Source organism: Vombatus ursinus, unplaced genomic scaffold (assembly GCF_900497805.2).
Source record: "Vombatus ursinus unplaced genomic scaffold, bare-nosed wombat genome assembly UNPS02014799.1, whole genome shotgun sequence".
Taxonomy (NCBI): Eukaryota; Metazoa; Chordata; class Mammalia; order Diprotodontia; family Vombatidae; genus Vombatus; species Vombatus ursinus.
The window spans coordinates 13,254,321-13,274,148 of NW_020954577.1; the positions used below are offsets into that span (position 1 = coordinate 13,254,321).

The 19,828-nt window shown below is 43.3% G+C and overlaps 1 protein-coding gene across 15 annotated transcripts in view; it reads right to left on the reverse strand.

Annotated features, from left to right (window-relative positions):
* The window catches only part of HDAC9 (histone deacetylase 9), a 698,100-nt gene that overhangs the window by 426,703 nt on the left and 251,569 nt on the right, over positions 1-19,828 (reverse strand). For all 15 annotated transcript variants that reach the window (XM_027872084.1, XM_027872079.1, XM_027872078.1 and 12 more), the window contains one exon: positions 17,590-17,711. In XM_027872084.1, coding sequence (XP_027727885.1) covers positions 17,590-17,711 — 122 coding nt within the window. The remainder of the gene's footprint in view (positions 1-17,589; positions 17,712-19,828) is intronic.

Sequence of the window (19,828 nt, forward strand, 5' to 3'; positions counted from 1 at the left end):
ATCTGAAAAATAGCTTTGCTGAGCAACCAATGGACAGTTCCACAGTGCCGTCTTAAAGGCTACTTGGGAAATCTGGACTTCTACATGTTTTAGACACACAGGACAACCAAACATCCCATTTGGATCCCTTTGGTCATGGACTAGTTTTCATGAGGTAGAATGCTGGGTGATGTGGAATCCTGCTTCCTGAACTCAGTGGTTACCCTGAAGTGCATAAACCAGCTGCCAGGGAAGGCTATCTCAGGCAGCCTATGGCCAAAACCACGAGGAGGAAAGGTGAGCAGCAGAAAGTTGGCTTTGGAAAATAAATCTTTTAAAGGTTGGGATGGAAGAGTTGCCTCTCAGATCAGAAACTGGGAACAGAGGAATACCTTACCAAGTTTAACCCAGGTGGCAGATGCTGTTTTGCCAAATTAACATCGGCATTAAAAAAAGAGCACTCAAACAATAAGCATCCATTAAGCATTCACAATCCCTGCCCTCAAGGAACTTCTTTCTATGAGAGCAGGTAACATACATTTACATATTCAGTACAAAATAGGTGTAAATTAAATATAAGGTTATTTTGGTGGAAGGAATGAGCAATGGGAGCAGGGGGAGGGGCAGAGTTTGGAAAAAGTCTGACATAGACAATACCATTTTACAAATGACATTGTCCTTCCAATGGAATCTAATTTCTCCCTTCTCTTGGGGGTGCTCTGAAGTTTTATTTTTGTTCTTAAATCTCCTAAGCCTACTCACTACATTCTATCTTCCATCTTGATGTCTCTCCAGAGTCTGTCTGGGGTCTCCCCTCCATGCCTGAAATATTCTCCTCTCTCACCCTCACCTCTTGGAAGTCCTGGTTCCTTCAAAGCTCAGCTCAAAGACCACATTCGACATGAGGCACTTCCCCATCTCCCAGCTGGCCCTTTTCCATCCACTACAAATGACCTTCTCATTACATGGTATGTATTAGGTGTATGTTTCTATGTGTACCTCAATAAAATATCAGCTCTTTAAGGAAGGGTCTGTTCCGGCAACCTCAGTTCCTGGCACAATGCCAGCCACAAGCTTATTCACTCACTGACGGCTTCACAAATACGTATGGATACATATATGCACATACATGCATCAAAGTAAAGCTCCCTGTTGGTTAAGTGAAGGTGCCATTCAACGAAGGGGCCAGTTGGACAGAGCCATCAGAAACAAGCCTTGGCTTGTGGATAACTTTGGAATTCTCCTTGATACCCTGGCTAACCTGGTATGAGCATCTCCTCCAATTCTGAGAAAATACACTGGTGAAATTTGTGAGCTACAAAACTGTGTGTGAATACTAAGATTTTCACATCAAAGTGCACTATCTTTGGACCATTAAAAACAGTTCTAATAAAGGCAAACAATGCAATTCAGGGTAGAAACACTCGATTAAAAGAATGAAATTATTACAATCAATTTTTCCGTAGTTTCAAATTTAAATGAGATGCTTTTTCCTCCTGGGTAAGTTTTAATTGTTTTCTCCTTTTAGAACAATGCCCATCAGAAGAGAATTCTCTTCATGGTACAGACAGATAGATAGACACCAGGGTTTTGTTTTGTTTTGTTTTGGTTTGGTTTCTTTGCCTCCAAAGTAAATTAACATGGGCTTCTGAAAAGACAAGCTATAAGGGCAGTGAACCCTTTTGTATAGGAAACATCCTATGTTTAATATCTGGCAAAGATGATTAAAATTACAGGCGGGCCTAATGGATAAAAGGCTCACCTCAGAGCCAAGGGCACATGCTGGCTGTGACCTCAGGCAGCTCCCAGGATTCCAACAGGAGCCGCCATGTCTCTGGTGGCCCAGGGTTTGATCCTAAAAGTGGCCCTTGACCTTGAAAATTATTACCCATCCCCCACATTCAACCAGCTGCCAAGACTTCTCATTCTAACCTCCACTGCCTCTCCAATCTGTCCCCTAATGTCCAGTCCCAGCACGCCTACTGTGATTCAAAGCCTTTATTCCCCTTTTAGCCTGGACTATTTCAACAACCCCAAGTTGGTCTCCCTGCCTTGGGTCTTTTTCCTCTCCAATTCCTCCTAAGCAAAGATGTTAAAGAGACATCATGAAGCACAAGTCTAACCATGTCACCTCCCTATAAAAGTGGCTTTAATGGGGCAATATCATCTCCAGGAACAAATACAACCCTCTGGATTTGGCCTTCAAGGCCCTTCACACACTGGCTCCAATCCATCTTTCCACGTTGGCAACACATGACTCCCATTCAGGGGCTCTGCTCTGGCCCAAGTGGCCTTGGTCACGTCCCGCACATTTGACCTCACATTCTTCACCTCTGTGGGAGGACCGCCTCTGTCACAGGCTGACGACCCTGAAAACCTCTAGCTCCCTTCAAGGCTTATCCAAACATCACCTCATCGAAGACGTGTTTTCTACCCTTCTCACTTCCAGATGTTCCCTTCCTCTCCTTTCTCAAAATCAGTACAGATTTATCGAGTGACATTTTGGATGTTCTAAGAACTGTACATTCTGTTTGCCTCCTGAGCAAAGTAAGCTCCTCGAGGGCAGGACCTATTAGTTTTTTGTCCTTAGCTCCCTGGTCTTGCATATAGGCCTGGCACATAGTAGGCACTTACTAAAATCTTGCTCAATTGAACTGAATAATAAGCTGCTGATGAATTGCCAATCTGCATTGGTGGAGGTAGGTTACACACCAGGAGTCCTCCACCCTAATGAAATCAAAGGTGCTTTCTAAAGAGGACAGAGGTGGAGGTAGGGAGACACAAGGAGGGAGGAGGGAGCAAATTCTGGTTCCTCTGTTTTCTAAGGAGTACCAGATTCCCTCCTGAAGTTGGACCTCATGCCAGGAAGTCTTAATGGTGAAACAGGAATTAGAATCAGTCCTATACTTTCTAGCCTCTGGTAAAGTTAGGCTTCCTTCCCAGGGCAGGCATAGCTCAGAAGAAATGTCCTGCACATGTTACCTCTTCAAGCACCTGCTGCCTTTTCATTTCACAAAGCCAAAAAGTTGGATGTAGTCAAACAAAGGCAAATAGCAAAAATCTAAGTGATCTGTATTCGAGATGCCCTTTTTGACTTGAACAGACCTGGGACTGTATTTCTGGAGGGAGCTCAGGGTGAGGATATTCCCTTGCCCAATGTAGTTCAGCGCCTTCTCGGCATCATCCACCCTTTGGGTCTTGCTCAGGAGCAGTGCGAGCAGAGGCTCATGGGGCCAGTATGGCAGAAGTAAGTCAAAATTCAGGACTCTCCCCTGTCCACTCTACCACACTGCTTCCCTTATTCTTAAAGGAGCTAATTAAAGTCTACACAGTTTTTCAGTCATTTAGCTTTTTCCAGCTACAGCAATACGTTTTCTTTACCTGCGCCTTAAAATAGGGGCAATTCGGTAGCACAGTGCAAAGAGCACTGGAATCAGGAGGACCTGAGTTCCAATGTGACCTCAAATACTTACTAGCTGTGTGAACCTGAGTAAGTCACTTAACCCTGTTTGCCTCAGTTTCCTCATCTGTAAAATGAGCTGGAAAAGGAAATGGCAAACCACTCCAATTTATAAAAAGAATAATTAACACCTACAGGTCACTAAGACTTGAAAAGAACTTTATATATCAAATGAAATACTCATAAAGTGTTTAGCACAATGTCTGGCACATAGTAGGATCTTAATAAATGCTTTCACCCTTCCCTTTTTCCATATGGTATCTCATTTGATCCTCACATCAAACCTATGAGGTAGTTGCTGTTATCTCCATTTTACAGGTGAGGAAACTAAGGTAGACAGCATTAAAGTGACTTGCCCAAGGTCACACAGCTATTAAGATTCTGGATAGAGTTTGGACTCAGAAACTAGACCAGAACCTCATCTATCATGAAAGTGGTTCCACATATAATGTTTTAGCTACACAAGTCATGTTAGCACAAGGGTAAAAAGACTGGATTTGGAGTCAGACAACCTGGGCGTAAAACCCAACCCTGCTACTGATTCCTTGTGAAAGCTGGGGGGGAAGTCACTACCCCTTTTGAGCCTCAATTTCCTCATTTGGAAAATGAAGAGCTTGCCCCAGATGACCCCAAGGTCCCTTCTTAGCTCTAATCCTAGGCTGTTGGAAAATGCTTAATCTTCTAATTCCTAGAGCCCAAGCACAATAGAAAGAGAACAGAATTTCAGAAAGAAGAAAAGTGGCCATCTTGCTTTTCTTCAGAATGCATTCGACACAGAAAGTCTTTACCTTACAAAAAGTGCTGCACTCAAGCCAGCTTTTTTTTTTTAAGAAAAGGTCTCTCAAGTTAAAATTAGAGAAAACACCTGTTTGAAGCTCTAATTTGCCACATTTTTACTCTGCCAACATGGACCTGATTAAAACACATTTCCCCTCACATGTTGTCTTTATATTCAGACAGATCGTTTCTGTTCCTTGCAACTTAATTAGCAAAAGAGACGAGGCACTCTGCCCTCTGGTAGAGTCATTTAACAGAAAGGATGGAGGCCATTACCAAGCAGGGAGATACTCAAAGAAACCATCAAAATGCTGCTTTCTTTTCTTTAGGAGAGTCAGAATTAGGGCACAATTTCAATTTGTTTTATATTTCTAGCTGTTAATATGCTCAGGGTGGTGCCTCCCCCCTGCCCACATCATTGAGATAAGTTTCCAATGACATCACCAGCAAAGGCTCAAACTGCTTCTTCTGTGATCGTGCTAAGTGGAACAGTGGAGGAAGCATGGGCCTGAACCCATGTGGATCTGAGTCCGAATCCAGCCATGCACCGGCACTTACTACCTATGTGACAGCAAACAAGTCATGTAGCCTCAGTCACCTAATATGTAAAATGTGTATAATCATAACATCTATCTCATGGGGTCCATGGAAGAATCAAATGAGATAAATTCACACGTAAACTACTCTGGAAACCTCAGCATCCAAAATAAACGCTAACATTATTGCTCACAAAACCTCTCTGCAATGCTTATTGGATCTTAACAAGATATTGGCAAGTCAACAAGGTATTGGCAAGTTCTTATCAGCACACTGGGTTTGAATAGCTTTTCCACACAAGCTCCAAAATGTATGATGTTTTAAAACTGATTTATTCTGTACGGGGGGGAGGGGTTGATGAAGAAACTGAGAAAGCTGAATGACGTGGGCAATTTTAGGCTGAAGAAAAGAAGATGTAAGTGTCATCTGAAGTGTTTGAAGGACGGTCAGGGGAAAGAGGAGTCAAAAGTGCCCTACGTGGCCTCTCCAGACCAAACCAAGGGCAGAAAGAGTAGGAGCTGGAAAGAGGCTCAATGGAGGAAAATCATCCCCCAACGAGAGCCGTCCCAAGGAAGGGGCAGGGGGTGCCTGAAGCGGCAGTGGTGCCTTCACACCAAGAGCCCTTCAGCCAAGACTGGAAGAGTGGATGCCCACCTCTGCTTGTGGCACAAAGGATGGTCTGCCAGCTACAAGCTGCACTCAGTGTCCTCTGAGGCAACGTGTCATGGCAGACGTGGAATCAGGAGACATGGATTTGAATCCTAGCTCAGACACCTATGAGCTTCGTGGGGTCACTTAAAATCTCTAAGCTTTAGCTCCTTCTCTGTAAAATTAGGGTAAAATAATGCTCATATCTTCTACACACACACACACACACACACACACACACAAGAGAGAGAGACAGAGAGAGACAGAGAGATTGGGGAAAAGTACTTTGTAGACTTTAAGTACTTTAATAAAATGGATGGTCCTGTGATTTTGTCACTTTGGTCTTCTTCGAGAATGGACAACAATCAGCACTTACAATCTTCTGCTTCCAGCTTGCGCCTTTGGAACACGGGAACACCATTGTTCCTTAGGCAGAATTTTATATGAGATGACAGAGAAGACAGACTGATTTTTCAGAACTTTATATTGGCAAAGAATCAAGAGGATCACAGCATGTTTCCAGACTTGTTCTTCTATCTGTCACGATAATATGAATTGTCCTAAGGTCTAATGAATAATCCTTTTCACTATCCAGAAGATAAATCGTCAGAAATGATGTGAAGGCAAGAGAAAGACAAGCACATTCATTTTGCTTTTAAAAGCATCTAACTAGTTTTCATCTACGCATAAGGATGAGTGAAGAATGGTAACATTTTAATGTGCCCCATTATAAACCATCAAAATGTGTAAAGGGAAAAACCACCTTAAAACATTTAAGGGTATAATATTACATGCAAATGTATGCACTTAAGTGTCTATAAATGTTTCTTGCATAATAAAATGCAAGAATAAAATTTCAGTACAAGTTCATTAAAAATGAGACTATAAATACCACTCACTGGAAATCAAAGGAGAGGTGATACAACCTGTAACTGCCTGTCAGTTTTTACCTGTGCTTTTCTCAATTTCTTTTCCTCCTTAGAAATGACAGCTTCTTCGGAGGCTAGAAATGTTTTGTGGTGCAGGGGGCCTTTGGCTGCTTAACCCATCCCCTCTTTACAGCACACATATCACAGCAGAAAAGCCTCACCAATTCACAGAAGGCCAAGGCTGGAACTCAATTAAATAAGGGTTTACTGAGCACCTGCTTTGGGCAAAGATACAGAGACAAAAATTGCCCACATGTTTAAAGAGCTCACAAAGCAGAGATCAGAGATTTAGAAACAAAAGAGACTGTGGAAGCCATCAAGTTCAATTCTCTTATTTTATGAATGAGAAACCACAGTACTATGTGGGTAAAATGTGTGTCCAGGGTCCCAAGAACAGTGAGGGCCAGAGGAAGAATTCAAATCCAGGTCTTCCTGACTCCAAAGCCAGTGCCTATCAACAGAATCAGACTTCAGATCATTATGATTTCTCAAGGATTGATTAATGAGTGGGGTGGATGAAAAATCCTTCCATCAACAACTCTCAAACCTCTTTCCTGATTATTTCAACTGGTGACAGAAGACTTTTTTTAAAGTTTCCTTTTTGTCAAATTCACATTTCCCATATTTTAGTAGACAAAATTTCAAGTTTTTTTTTCTCCTGAACTTCACAAATCAAATCATCTGTGACATCCAAGAAGATGGAAAATTTCCATTTTCATTATTTTCTAGGATGAAATGACCACTGTTCAATTTCCAATCCCCTGTCCCTTTGGATAGGATTTCTGTTATCTCTACCATTAAGCACATTTTGGACTCATGGGAAAATCATATTTTGTGAGGTAAATTATAATTTCATTGTCTAGAGAGTCACATCTATTAAGGAACATTTCATCTATTCATGTCTCTAATCCAAAAAGGAAAAGGATACCAAATACCCCTTCCTTACTTTCTATGAATAGGTGGCACAGTGGATAGAGCACAGGGTCTGGAGTCAGGAAGACTCCTCTTCCTGAGTTCAAATACAACCTCAGACATTTAGTAGCTATGTGACCCTGGGCAAGTCACTTAACCCCGTCTGCCTCAGTTTCCTCATCTGTGAAATGAGTTGGAGAAGGAAATTGCAAACCTCTCCATCATCTTTGCTAAGGAAACCCCCAATGGGGTCTCAAAGAGTTAGACATGACTAAAAAGCAACTGAACAGGAAATACTGCCTTCCTGTCGCCCCAGTGGGGCCAATTCTTCATTTTCCCTGCCAAGAAGGAGAAAAAGCACCTTGGCCACAGATGATCCACAATAATCTTCAGTCTTCCTTTAACTCAGTGGTTTAGAATTTCCAGCAAGACTTTTATCACAAATGCCTAAAACAAGATCTGAACACCACCCTAGCTCTCTAAGGCTTACCTCCTATCTTCTCTTGGAAAGACTTTCAAAGAATAAAAAAAAAATGGGAAAAGGTGAGAATGGAAACAGGAGTCCACGTTTGGGCAGAAGGGCAGGGTCTGGATAACTGATCTACTGAATCATTGATCATTATGAACAGCCTTTGACCTATGACCATTAACCCTGACATGCTGTTGTCTACACCTGTGGCAGTCTCCTTCCCTACTCCCTCCCCAAAATTTTACTGATGCTTGTGTACTTTAGGAACCATGCATTTCCTGATCAATGTGCCATGCACAAAAAACACTCCCTTGTAACAAAGAAAAACAGTTAAGCAAAACAAACCAGTATCATATGCAGTATTCCATACTCATAGCCCCTGACCTCTCCCTGGAACTCAGGGAAACGTGTTTCCTCCCCGGTCCTCCAGAACCAGTGTTCACAGGGCCTTTTATTTGCATTCAGCTGCTATGGTACCTTTATAGCCAGATTGTTTTTTTTTTCCTTCTGACTCTTTCCATTTAATAGAAATGAGAAGAAATTAATTTGTTTCATGCTGGAGCCACAAAGGAGTGTCCTTCATATTAAGGGAAGAAGAAATATTCAAGGACAGTTGGCAGTCTGTAAGAGCAACACAACTGAAATTTAAGGAGTGTCGTGTTCAAGAGCATTCTATTAACGTTCCACACACCGAATGGAGCTCCCTAATGGCAGGAATCACTCTATTTTGTCTTTGTATCCCAGCATTCGGTTGGATGGTCAAAAAGCACTTATTAAGTGCTTACTATGTGTTAGAAACTAGTAGGTGCCTAATAAATGCTTAATTGAAACAAGAATAGCCAGTTTAGGTAGAGGCGTTCCCAGCATTGGGCAGCCTCCAAGAAAGCAGCCTGTTGACGTCTCGAGGCCCCACATCATACTGGGAGTCCTAGGAAATAAAAATAATGGGAATATACCTTTACCCCAACATTAACCTGAATGTGGAAACTGGCGGAGGGGTTCCAAGGAGTGATTTCTTAGCAATGTGAGTTAGCCCAGAGGCTTTCACCCCAAAGGACTTTCATTCTGTGCTAAAAAGTCTCTTTAATTGGAAGAGGTGAAAAGGAAAGGTTTTCAGAGTTCACAGTTTTTCTTTTGTAAAACACCTGGGGAGCAGGAATCACTTTGGTTAAATAAAAAAGTTAAATAAGGCGGCAGCAGCCATCTACCAGCTTCACAGAAGCCAAGGCAATGGAGATATCCTGCTCTCACCATCATATCCCCCAATACAATGGAGTCTGAGTGTGTAAGCCTGTGTGTGTATGTGTGAACGTGTTTGTGTCTGAGTGTGTGAGTCTGTGTGTGTGAGGGTATGTGAGTGCACACATCAATGTGGGTAAGTGTGATTGTGTGAATGTGTATATATGTGTGAGCATGAGGGTATATGTGTATATGAGTGTATGTGTGAGGGTGAGTGCATGCATCAATGTGTGTGTGTGTGCACGCACACGAGTATGAGTGCGTGAATGTGTGTATATGTGTGAGCATGAGTTGTATACATGTGTATGACTGTGTGTGAGGGTATGTAAGAGTACATATCAACGAGCATGTGTGTGAGTATAAGTGTGTAAATATGTATATGTGTGAGCATGAGTGTACGTGAGTGTGTGTGTGAATGCATTTGTGTCTGACTATGTGAGTCTCTGTGTGTGAGGGTATGTGAGTGCACACATCAATGTGTGTGCAAGTATGAGAGTGTGAGGGTGTGTATGTGTGTGAGTATGAGTATATATGTGTGTATGAGTGTGTGTGGGAGGGTAAGTATACATATCAATGTGCATGTGTGCAAATATGAGTGTGTGAATGAATGTGAATGTGCATATGTGTGAGCATGAATATATTTGAGTATATGTATGTATGAACATGTTTGTATGGGTATGTGAGTGCATGCATCAAAGTGTGTGTGCAAGTATGAGTGCGTGCATGTATGAATGTGTGTGTGAGCATTTGTGTATATATGTGTGTGTGTGTGTATGAGGGTATGTGAGTGTACATAGCAATGTGCGTGTGTGCGAGGATGAGTGTGTGAATGTGTGTGAGTGTGTCTATGTATCTATTTATCCATGAACCCTCACTTGGGCCAGGCCGTGCAGAGTTCCTTAATTTTTTTCTGAATGTGACCGGGGGGCTAGTCCTTTATGCGGAGGCCCGGGCTCCAAAGATGCCACACAGCTGCCAGGCCTAATGTGTTTAGAGGAGAACAGATGATGAGCTGAAAGGGACCTAAACGGGCATCTGGTCTCACCCTCTTTTTCCAAAGTTAGGAAACAGAAGTAAGGAGACTCCGCCAAGGTCATTCCGCTGGTACATTTCAGAAGTACGGAGCAAAGGCCGAGCCTTTAGCTGTGAAGCCGAGGCTTGCTCCCTCCCCCCGCCTTCATAATCACGCTGTAGGCAGGTTGCAGCCTCTGTGGGCCTTCCTTTCCTCACCTATACAATGGGGAACGGGACTGGCAACTTTGGGGACTTCAGAGCATAAACAGCTTCTCTTTTTATGAAGCTCAGGGCTGCCCTTTCACAGACCAGACTGATGGCACACAGTACAGACGGTTAGAGGGTCAATGAGGGAGATGGGAAGGTGCACAGCGGGGAGGAGCAGGCTGCCACACTTTATAAACAAGGAATGAGGGAGGAGAAGCCAGAGAGGCCGCCCCCAAGAACCAAGCAGCGGCCAGCACTCATATAGGGCTCCAAGGCTTGCAAAGTACTCATTTCATTTGAGACTCACAACCACCTTGGGAGGGAGGGGCTATGATGATCCTCATTTTACAGGTGAAGAAACTAAGGCTAGGAGAGGTGCAGTCACTTGCCCAAGGTCACGTGAGGCCAGATTTGAACTCGGGTCTTCCTGGCTCCAGGCCCAGCACTCTAACCACTGAGCACCTGGGCGGCTCAATGGGCGACTGAAGGAAGTTCTGCTAGTGATGTGACGAGAGAGATGAGAAAGGCCATGGGTGATGTCAGAACATGGAGGGCTCCCCTGGGGCAAACTCATAAGGAGATTAGGGCAAGAGTCACCTAGGAGGGGCAGGCATGGATGGATGCGATCTGTACCCTCAGAAGGAATGCCTAGGCCACAAAATCAGGGATCCACTGAGACCCAAAGCACTTCACTATATAGTTGAGTAACAAAGTTTGCTTCTTCCTTTCTCCAAACAATTACATTTTCTTTACCACGATACATCAGTAACCGTGAAGCAGTCACATAAGTCAGCAGTGTCTCTGCTCTTCATAGGGGCCTTCTTGAGTCAGTGCAAATCCCCGTTTTCACTGACTTGAGGCCACAGAGTATCTGAAAGGCTGGCAAGCACTGCATGTCAAACTGAGATCACAGCAGACAGAAGGAAACGCGTCAATACATTGTATTTGCTTCTTCTGCCTTACAAAGTGGTGCTGCACAGCGCACAGGGCATTGGACTGGATGGCAAGATCTCCATTCAAATCCCACCTCAGACACTGACTAGCTAGGTGACCCTGGGCGAGTCACGGCACCTCTTGGTGGCCTCAGTTTCTACATCTGTAAAATGAGCTGCTTGGATTCAAGATTCCTCCATCTGCTGATCTTGTCAAACATAGGTAAATGTGAATGGATGTCATGCCTCTGATCTGCAATCCTGACACTGAGTTTCTACCACTAAGAGCTTAAAGATAAATGGAAAAAAAAATCCAAAAAACAATATACAAAGCATTTGTGGTTGCCCTCTATGTGGTAGGGAAATAGAGTAGGTACTAATTAATCAACTGGAGAATGGTCAAACTGCGGCACGCAGCTCTAAGAGAATTCCGGGATGCCATTAAAAATAGAAGAAGTTCAGAGAAGCAGAAGACTTGTATGAACCGATGCAAACTGAAGTCGAGAGAACCCACCAACACTGTTTATTCACACTAAATGCAACAGCACAAATGAAAAGCATGCTAGATTAGAGTCAACATTAAGCAATTGTAAAGACAGATCTTGGCCTCTGAGAAAAGACAGAGGGATTACCAGAATGGGAGGATGCACAGTTTGGAAGAAACTGTCCCTGTATCATCAGCTGGTTTTGCTTAACAGTTTTTCTTTATCACAAGGGAAAGCTCATTGGGAAGGGGCAGGGGCCTAGCTGGAAGTGATATTCACGTCAAAACAAAAAGCACCAATGCCACTCACCTTTTTAAGTAAAGGTGAAGGAGAGGAACCCTCCCCCCTACTTTGCTCCTATGCACATGCCGTGTGAAAGGAATTTGATCTTTTTTCTTCCCTCCATCGCGCCCGTGATTAACACAGTACAGAATACTCTGGGGGCCCAGTGGGGGCTCATTGGATCAATTTCTGACCTTCTAATGAAAGAAGGCTTCTCACCTCGGGCTGGAAGATTTCTGAAGCACCTTGTCTCTCACATCCCATGATTCTGCCACAATAGACCGGGGAAAGGCAAATTTTTATAAGATGATACACACCCAATTTCCGACTAGTCCACATGGAAAATGAAGTTGGCCTTCCAAAACCTGAGCCCTGTTTTTGGATTCTTTCCATCTCTGAGCCTCATTCTGGTGATTCTGGGTATTAAAATACATGTTTTTAATGAGGCTGGAGGAGTCCCATTAGCCCAGAAGCCTGATTTATAGGACTCGTAGGTTCCAGGGCAATGGAGGTAAGCCAGCCAGCTACCCCTGCTTACGACCGTTCACGCCAAGAGCTGCAGGCATCAGAGGAAGGCCAGGTTCCCAAGGAAAGATCTCAGGAATGGAATGGTACATAAGATCAATGCCAAAATGCATCCTCCCTTTTTATGATGCATTTATTCATGCACCTCTGCTGAATTGAGTCAGATCAAGACCCCTCCACAAGCAGAAATTCTGGGAGAAATCAACAGGATTGCCAAGAGTCCTGAAGCCAGAAGCCTTCTCTCCATACGGTGATGATCCAGGGGCCAATGTGGTTAATAGAAAAGAGCTCTGCCTCTTCAGCCAGAGGACTTGGGTTCGAATCTCAGTACTGAGGTTTCTTATCTGTGTTACCATGGACAAGTCCCTTCCTCTCTCTAGGTCTTAGTTTTGTCATTTGTAAAATGGGGACTGGACTAAGTGCTTCTGAGGTCCCACAGGATTATGAGTCTATATCATAACATTAATAAAACTGGGTAATCTGCCCAGGGCCCAATTGAGAGTATGGGGCAAGAATGACTTCGAGCCTGATGAGGTCCAAGGGGCCCTCCACAGAGGCCAAACCCTTCATTTTACAGGTGGGGAAAGGGAGCCCCAGAGAGGGGCGGTCATTTGCCCAGGGTCCCACAGGCAAGACGATTCCAAAGTAGGATGTGAACTGAGGTCATTGGACTTTAGAGTCAATGATTCCCCAGCAGTCCACACCCAAACATTTCTCTTACTGGGCTAGTCAAAATTTTTTTAATTCTGAATGAGAAATACAGACATGGAGAGAGCTGACACCCATAGTTCTTTGTGTGTCTATTGTACAAAGGTCAGCCAGAGGAGCTGTCCCTTTTGAAGCGGACAATTAAAAATGAGAAGGTATCGTAATCGTTTTATCTGGTATTTGAACTAACAATTACTCCAGCACACATAATCTCAGCCGCTTCCTTGGCTGGCCGGCCGCTGAAGGGCTGTACGCTGGGTTAGTCAGAAAATACCTTCTGTTCCTATTTGGAATTCTAATTTAAAGGGGATTTGGTGTGCCTCCCTCTCTTCCTTATAGAGGTAAAGGACTGTGGGTGTGGAACATCATATATGATATCAGGCTCGGCTGATGTATTATCGGTCAGTCTGAACCGCTTTTTTCTTTCTTTATTAAAAGGAATTAGTTATAAGGGATGTCTTGCTGGATAGGGAAGGGCAAATATATGACGCAAAAGTAAAAGCTATCAATACTAGTTTATCGTGTTTTTTTTTAACTTAAAAAATAAAAGGGGGATTTGGAAAGATCATCAATAAAGCAAACAAATCCCAGGACCCCCATTTAAAACAGCCAAGTCTTTCCAAATGCCAGTGGCCACAAGGATTCCGCCCCTCGGGGGGAGGAAGGAGAGGTCCACCCTGAGTGACAAAGGTCAGATTTCTGCAGGCCATAGCCCTTCTGGAACTCGAAGTGCTCCTGGGCCATCATTGTTTGCCGTGGTCCCAGGGGGGCAGGGGCGGCTCCAATCTGTCCCCACTGCCGGAGGGATGCCCCTGTGGTCACTTTAATCAGCTCAGGGTCACCAAAATCTTGCTGTCCTGGTTCCTGTCACTCCACCCCCACCCCAGCCCCTAAATCTGCCCGGTAACTTTTTGGGCACTCAGTGCTGATGTCGGCAAAAACAGAAATGAGTTCGAAGATCCCGGTCATACTCAACAAGGGCCTGTCCTGTCAGTTCTCATCCACGGGCCCTTTTCTGAATCCAGGAAGGAGCTGAATGGGCTTGTAGGGACAGAGGATCAAGAGTCAGCTTAAAGACATTTGTGATTGTGGTCCTCATCCTTTGGTACAGTTTACTGTGTGCTTGGGTCCCTTTCAATCCACTCAGTTCAGATTTAAATAGATTCTTTCTTAAATAAAATCCAAAATTCCATAGAGATAATATTTATACAGAACTTATTTTCAAACAAAGGCACTGAATACTGCATAAAAAATTTTCATGCTAACCATATCGGTCTCTCTACTTGACAAATGTATATTCAAACACAGGCACAATTTTAGATATATGAGTGTATGTATGTATGTGTTTATAATACTTCATATACATATATGTGTGTACATATGTGTATAGACATCTATTTGTGTAAAATGCACATCATTTTTCAAGATTTGAGATTGTGTGGTCCACTTTTAATTAACAAAGTATCTGGTCGAGCATTTTAAATCACACACCCAAAACATCTGCCCTGAATTATAGCCTGCTTCTCTTATAGAGACAACAGGAATTGAATTAAAGAATATTTGGAAACCCCTGCAGAGATATGAAAGCATTAACAGCTGCATGAGAACGTAACCGTCACAAAGTCAGAAGTTTTTCAGATCGACAGACAGCCACGCCGTCCAGATCTATGGGATTTTTAAAAACAGGCTGGGAAGGAGAGAGAAAAGAAAACCCTTTCCTGCAGAAAACGGGAAGAAGCGGGTCCCATCCGGATGGGTGGGTCCAGGCTGCGTGCCCCAGCCCAGCCTGGCCCCCATTTTCCACATTAATCCCCAGCCTGGCACACACGGTCTGTATCCTACTGTGGACAGAAGATAGAATGAGATGAGGAGATAATCTCGACCGAGAACTTTAAAAAACAAACCTTGTTGGACAGTAAATCTACAACACTGTCTCAAAGAGAAAACGAGTAAGTTTGTTTCCATTTTTTGGAATAAAGCTGTTCTCATGGAAAGGGCTCTGCTAGCTCTTTGCTCATCCCGAGGCAGGAGGCCAATGGCAGTGGGTTTCAAATGCCGCTTCTTTTCAACATCAGAACCAGGCTGGCCATCAGCTTCCAGCCTCCTGGAGGTGGAGGCCCATTCAAAGGCCGAGGCCCAGCAGGAGGCCAGGCTTTCTCCTGGGCGTGTAACTGTATCACTCATCATCGGCAGCCTCCTGCCGTCAGGAGCCCATGTTTTCTTTCAGTGTCCCCTTGCACTCCGAAATGCCAGTCGTGGCCCTAAGACCCCAGGCCGTAGCCTCCCTGTCTCCATCAACAGCCCCTGCAGAGGGACAGGGCAACTCTGTCCAGCCTACAGCTAGGCCTCTGTGGTCAGTGGCGCTTCCAAGTGCACACCGCCTAAAACCTACCTTTTGTCTAGATCTGGACTCCCTGAATGTGCTCAGCAATAGTGAAATTCTGTTGTGTGTATGTGTGACTATAGATGAGTGTGCAAGCACACTCACATGGGCATGTGTAAGGAAATTCCATCTAATCAGAAACAGAGGCTGCATTTGAGTCAGCAGTGACTGACAGAGTCAGACTTGACTTGAATCAGGGTACAGAAAAGAGCTCTTCTCTACTACATGAAACCCTTCCTTTTGATTCCTTACTCAGAAAGGTACCACCTAAAAACCAAACAGCCCCCCAAAAAACCTCTCAGCCTAGGACATACAAAGGTCACCCAAACCTCTCAGGAGCAGGGAAGACATCTTCCACCTTTCTTACATGCTTCTCCCTCCCCAGTGTCTAGGACAGGGTTGATACACAAAAGGAGATCCACAATTACTTGATGACTGATTGAAAGAAAATAGTTTTTGCATTTTGGAACATGCACACGTGGTACGGGAATACAACAGTCTACGTTAATGCGCTTGCTGTAAGAAATGATGTCAAGTTGCCAAGCATGCATATGAAGGATTATACATATAAGAAGTGTATAAAGAATTCGGAGAAGCGTGGGAAGACTGACATGAACTGATGAAGACCTAAGTAAGCAGAACCAGGACAACTATGCACAACGACTAGCACAAGACAGCAACAGGGACCACACGATGCAAAGTGAACACCATAAAATCATAACGAACAAGTTCGGCTGCACAGAAAAGGTCTGAGCAGGCTGCCTCCCCTGTCCTTCCTTGCAAAGGCGGGGGACTATGGGTGTGGAACACTGCACACATAGGATGACCATTTTTTTTCAGTGTTTTAGTTAATTTTACCGATTTTTTTCTCTCTCTTTTATTCACCACAGTAATTCATGGATCCATTTATGAAGATGTGGAGGGAGATACTTATTAACCAAATCAAAGAGCTTTCAAAACACTGAAGAAAAATGAATGCAAAGGACCTTCAGCTTTATTTGTCCTGTTCTATACATTACATATGAAATTCTGCATAGTATTAAACCCCTGCAAACTTGTGACCTGAGTGAGGCAAGAAAAAGCAAGATTTTTTTTTCAAACCTAATAGCTTCTCAGAAGGTTTGGACGAGAGGGAAAGTCTTCTAATGTTGGTTGGAGCACCATCTTCAGGAGCCGCCATAGTAAAGGGGAGATAAAAGGGCGGAGGCTTTCCAAACCCATTTGAATAAAAGGCACAAATATCTTTGCCATATCAGAGCTAACACAGGGAGATACGTCTAAGTGGACACAGAAAGTGAGAGGAACAGAAAACGATTCTGAATCGGGGAGTAGCATATAAATTCTAAACAACAGCTCTTCCATCTGAGTTAATTTGAGCTGGTGGGCAAAGGACTTCCCAGAGTTCTCCTGCATCCTACAAAACTGACGGGCAAGTCAGTCAGTCCGTCTGGACTTAGTTTCCTCCTCATTGAAAAGGGAACCTATAAGCACCTCCTTTTTCAAGGTGATTTAACAAGAAAGAAAAGGAAGGAATGAGAACGTTCTCTTCTCTCATTCCTACTCATCCTCCCTTCCCTGTAACTGGGGTGAATGCTGGCAACTCATCTGCAGTCACGAGACATTGAGGAGTCCAATGTACTGTGGATGCCCACAACATAATTATTAAAGAAGCCGTTTCAGTTTCATTCTTGAATGCTGAAAAGTTATCCCCAAAAGATCCCAGAAGCCACTCTATCAGCCTATGTCAGGTCAGGTAATTGAAATAATTTGGAAATATAAAATTCTCTTAAATACATGATAGAAATTAAAATGACAAACAAAGCTAGCTTCATGAACACCCTCTAAATTAGCCATTCAAAGCAGATATATTTTACTTGATAAACAGACATATGTGTGTGTATGTATATATAATGTGTATGATATAATGTATACATATATAACAGAAATATTCAAAGTAGATCAGAGTGGATATAGTCTAGGAATATATCCTGAATGACTCTAGTTAAAACCTTTTGATTCATCCCTCCCCGTGATCATGCCACTTGCCTCAATGAGATGCTGCCCTGAGCTGAGTTTGGAAGCCTCTTCGTTAAATCTACTCACCAGTTTTTCGAAGTGGGAAGTCATCTTTTGTGTCTTGTGCTCCAGGTAATGGGTATTTGTAGGATGGTGAGGTTCCACTCAGGGGTGGAGAGCTTTGATCTAGGGAGGTGTGGTGAGCCGCCCTGTCAAACACAAATAGTCACCAGTCAGCAGCACTCCAGTCTTCATGTGACGCAGACCAGACGTTACCAATCACACACACTCTTTATTTAATGACCTGCTTGTAGTCAGAGTTTTACTTCTTGATGTAAGGACAGACATGGCCTCACCTGACCACTGTTAATGTAGTGATGCATTGTACAACAATGCAATATTCAATTCCTTTTGACAGACTTTTAGTAACTTAGTATGTGCCCTCAAGAAGCTTACATTCTATCGGATTCCTAAGAATGCCCATTGTATATTTAGTAAAATCGTGCAAAGTGGTCAGTTACACCGAACATAGACCTTGCCAAGAGACTTTCAACTGCTATGTAGATTTTATGTTTCTCTAAAGAAACATGCTAGTAAAGAGAGAAAGGAATATTCATCTTTGGGGGCCACAGATACTTGGTGACTGAGAATGAGGTCACCTCAATGCGATTTTTCAAAAATTAATCTTCCTAATAAGCGCATACTGCAAGGGGCAAGAGCCATCCATCAAACAAAGAGCTAACCATGTTCCTCTACTTTCCTGGCGAGAAGAGCAGCCTCATGGCTTAGTAGGAAAGCTCATTAACATGTGTTCTCCTAACAGAACTGGGCAGTGAGGATGCCTTGATGAGAAAATGTTGTATCAGAAAGTGCGGGAGCTCCTTGTCATGAGAAGCTTGAAGGTGAGAGTGGATCCCAGCAATGAGGTCCTAAGCATAGGCTTCTATGCACAATATGACCAGTTACAGCACTTGGAGAATGGATCCGCCCAACATTTTCCATTCAACATTAATCTCACACCAAGCTGTGGATTGGATACAGAAAGAGTAGGTTTCACATTCTGCTTCTGGCACTTATTAGCTGTGAGACCAGAGAGAAGTCACTCAGAAATTCAGTTTCTTCATCTGTAAAATGGGAATAACACTGCCACAGTAACACCTTGACTTCAGATGGGGTGCTGTGAGGCTTCAAAGAGAGAGTGCCTATAGGGTGCTTTGCCATTTTCTAACCACAACATAAATAAGAGTGTATCATTATTATTAATTATTTATTACTCCTCAGACTAATTCCTGTTAAAAACAAACACCCCAATGGCACATGGGAATCACCAGAAAAAATACAGCCTAAGTACATCAGAGTAGATCAAATGCTGGAGTTGGTACAGGAAAGATCTGGGTTAGAATCCTGACTCCAACACTTAAGCCTCAGTTTCTTCATCTGCAAAATAGAGCTAATGATAGTCGTCTAACTGGCATGGCTGTCAGAAGAATCAAGTGGGATCATACATGTAAAGCCCTTTGTAAAACTTCAATACTTGTATTTTTATTTTCATATTTCATGCTTAGGACAAGTCCACCTGAGCTGGCCCAGGCAACAGTTTCACATCTATGGAAAGATCTGGCAAACAATGGGCATGTGTTATATCTTTTTAGAACTCATTTTATAAAAACAAACCCAAACACTTTCCTATCTAATCATTGCAGGCAAAATGGCCGCTCCTCGATATGAGCGGGTTACCCGCTGAAAATGCCCCTCCACTGCCAGTCCTCTTTAACCTCCTCCTCAATCATCCTTGCATCTCCTCTAATGATCGTATTGTACACATTTACCTGTTTAAATGATGTCTCTCTCTTCCCACTCAGCCCTACCAACTAGAAAGTAAGCTCCCCTAAGGGCAGACACAGTTTTCCATTTTGTGTTTTTGTCTCCAACGTCTATTACGGTGACTGGCACACAGTGGGCTCTTAATAAATGTTTATTGGCCAGGATGAGTCTGATCTGATAACTCAAATTATACATGTAATTGAAAATTATGTGGCTTTCCTTCTTTAAAGATGCGGGAAAGATCAGCTTGGGCTGGCTGGTCCACTGAAGAGCCTTTCAATGAATGTGAGGCTTCAGATTAATTTCTCATGCTATCCTCACATATCTTTTCCCCATTCTGGAGAACAGGAAAGCTCTTCCTCTTTGAGAAGCAACTACTATGGTTCTTCACATTTGACATGTGATATCTACTAAGAGACTGTATTAAATGGTAAACAATATATCTCAGTGGGAAGGAGAAGCCCCAGGATGCATTCCTGAGCAGGATAAGCAAATCTTCATC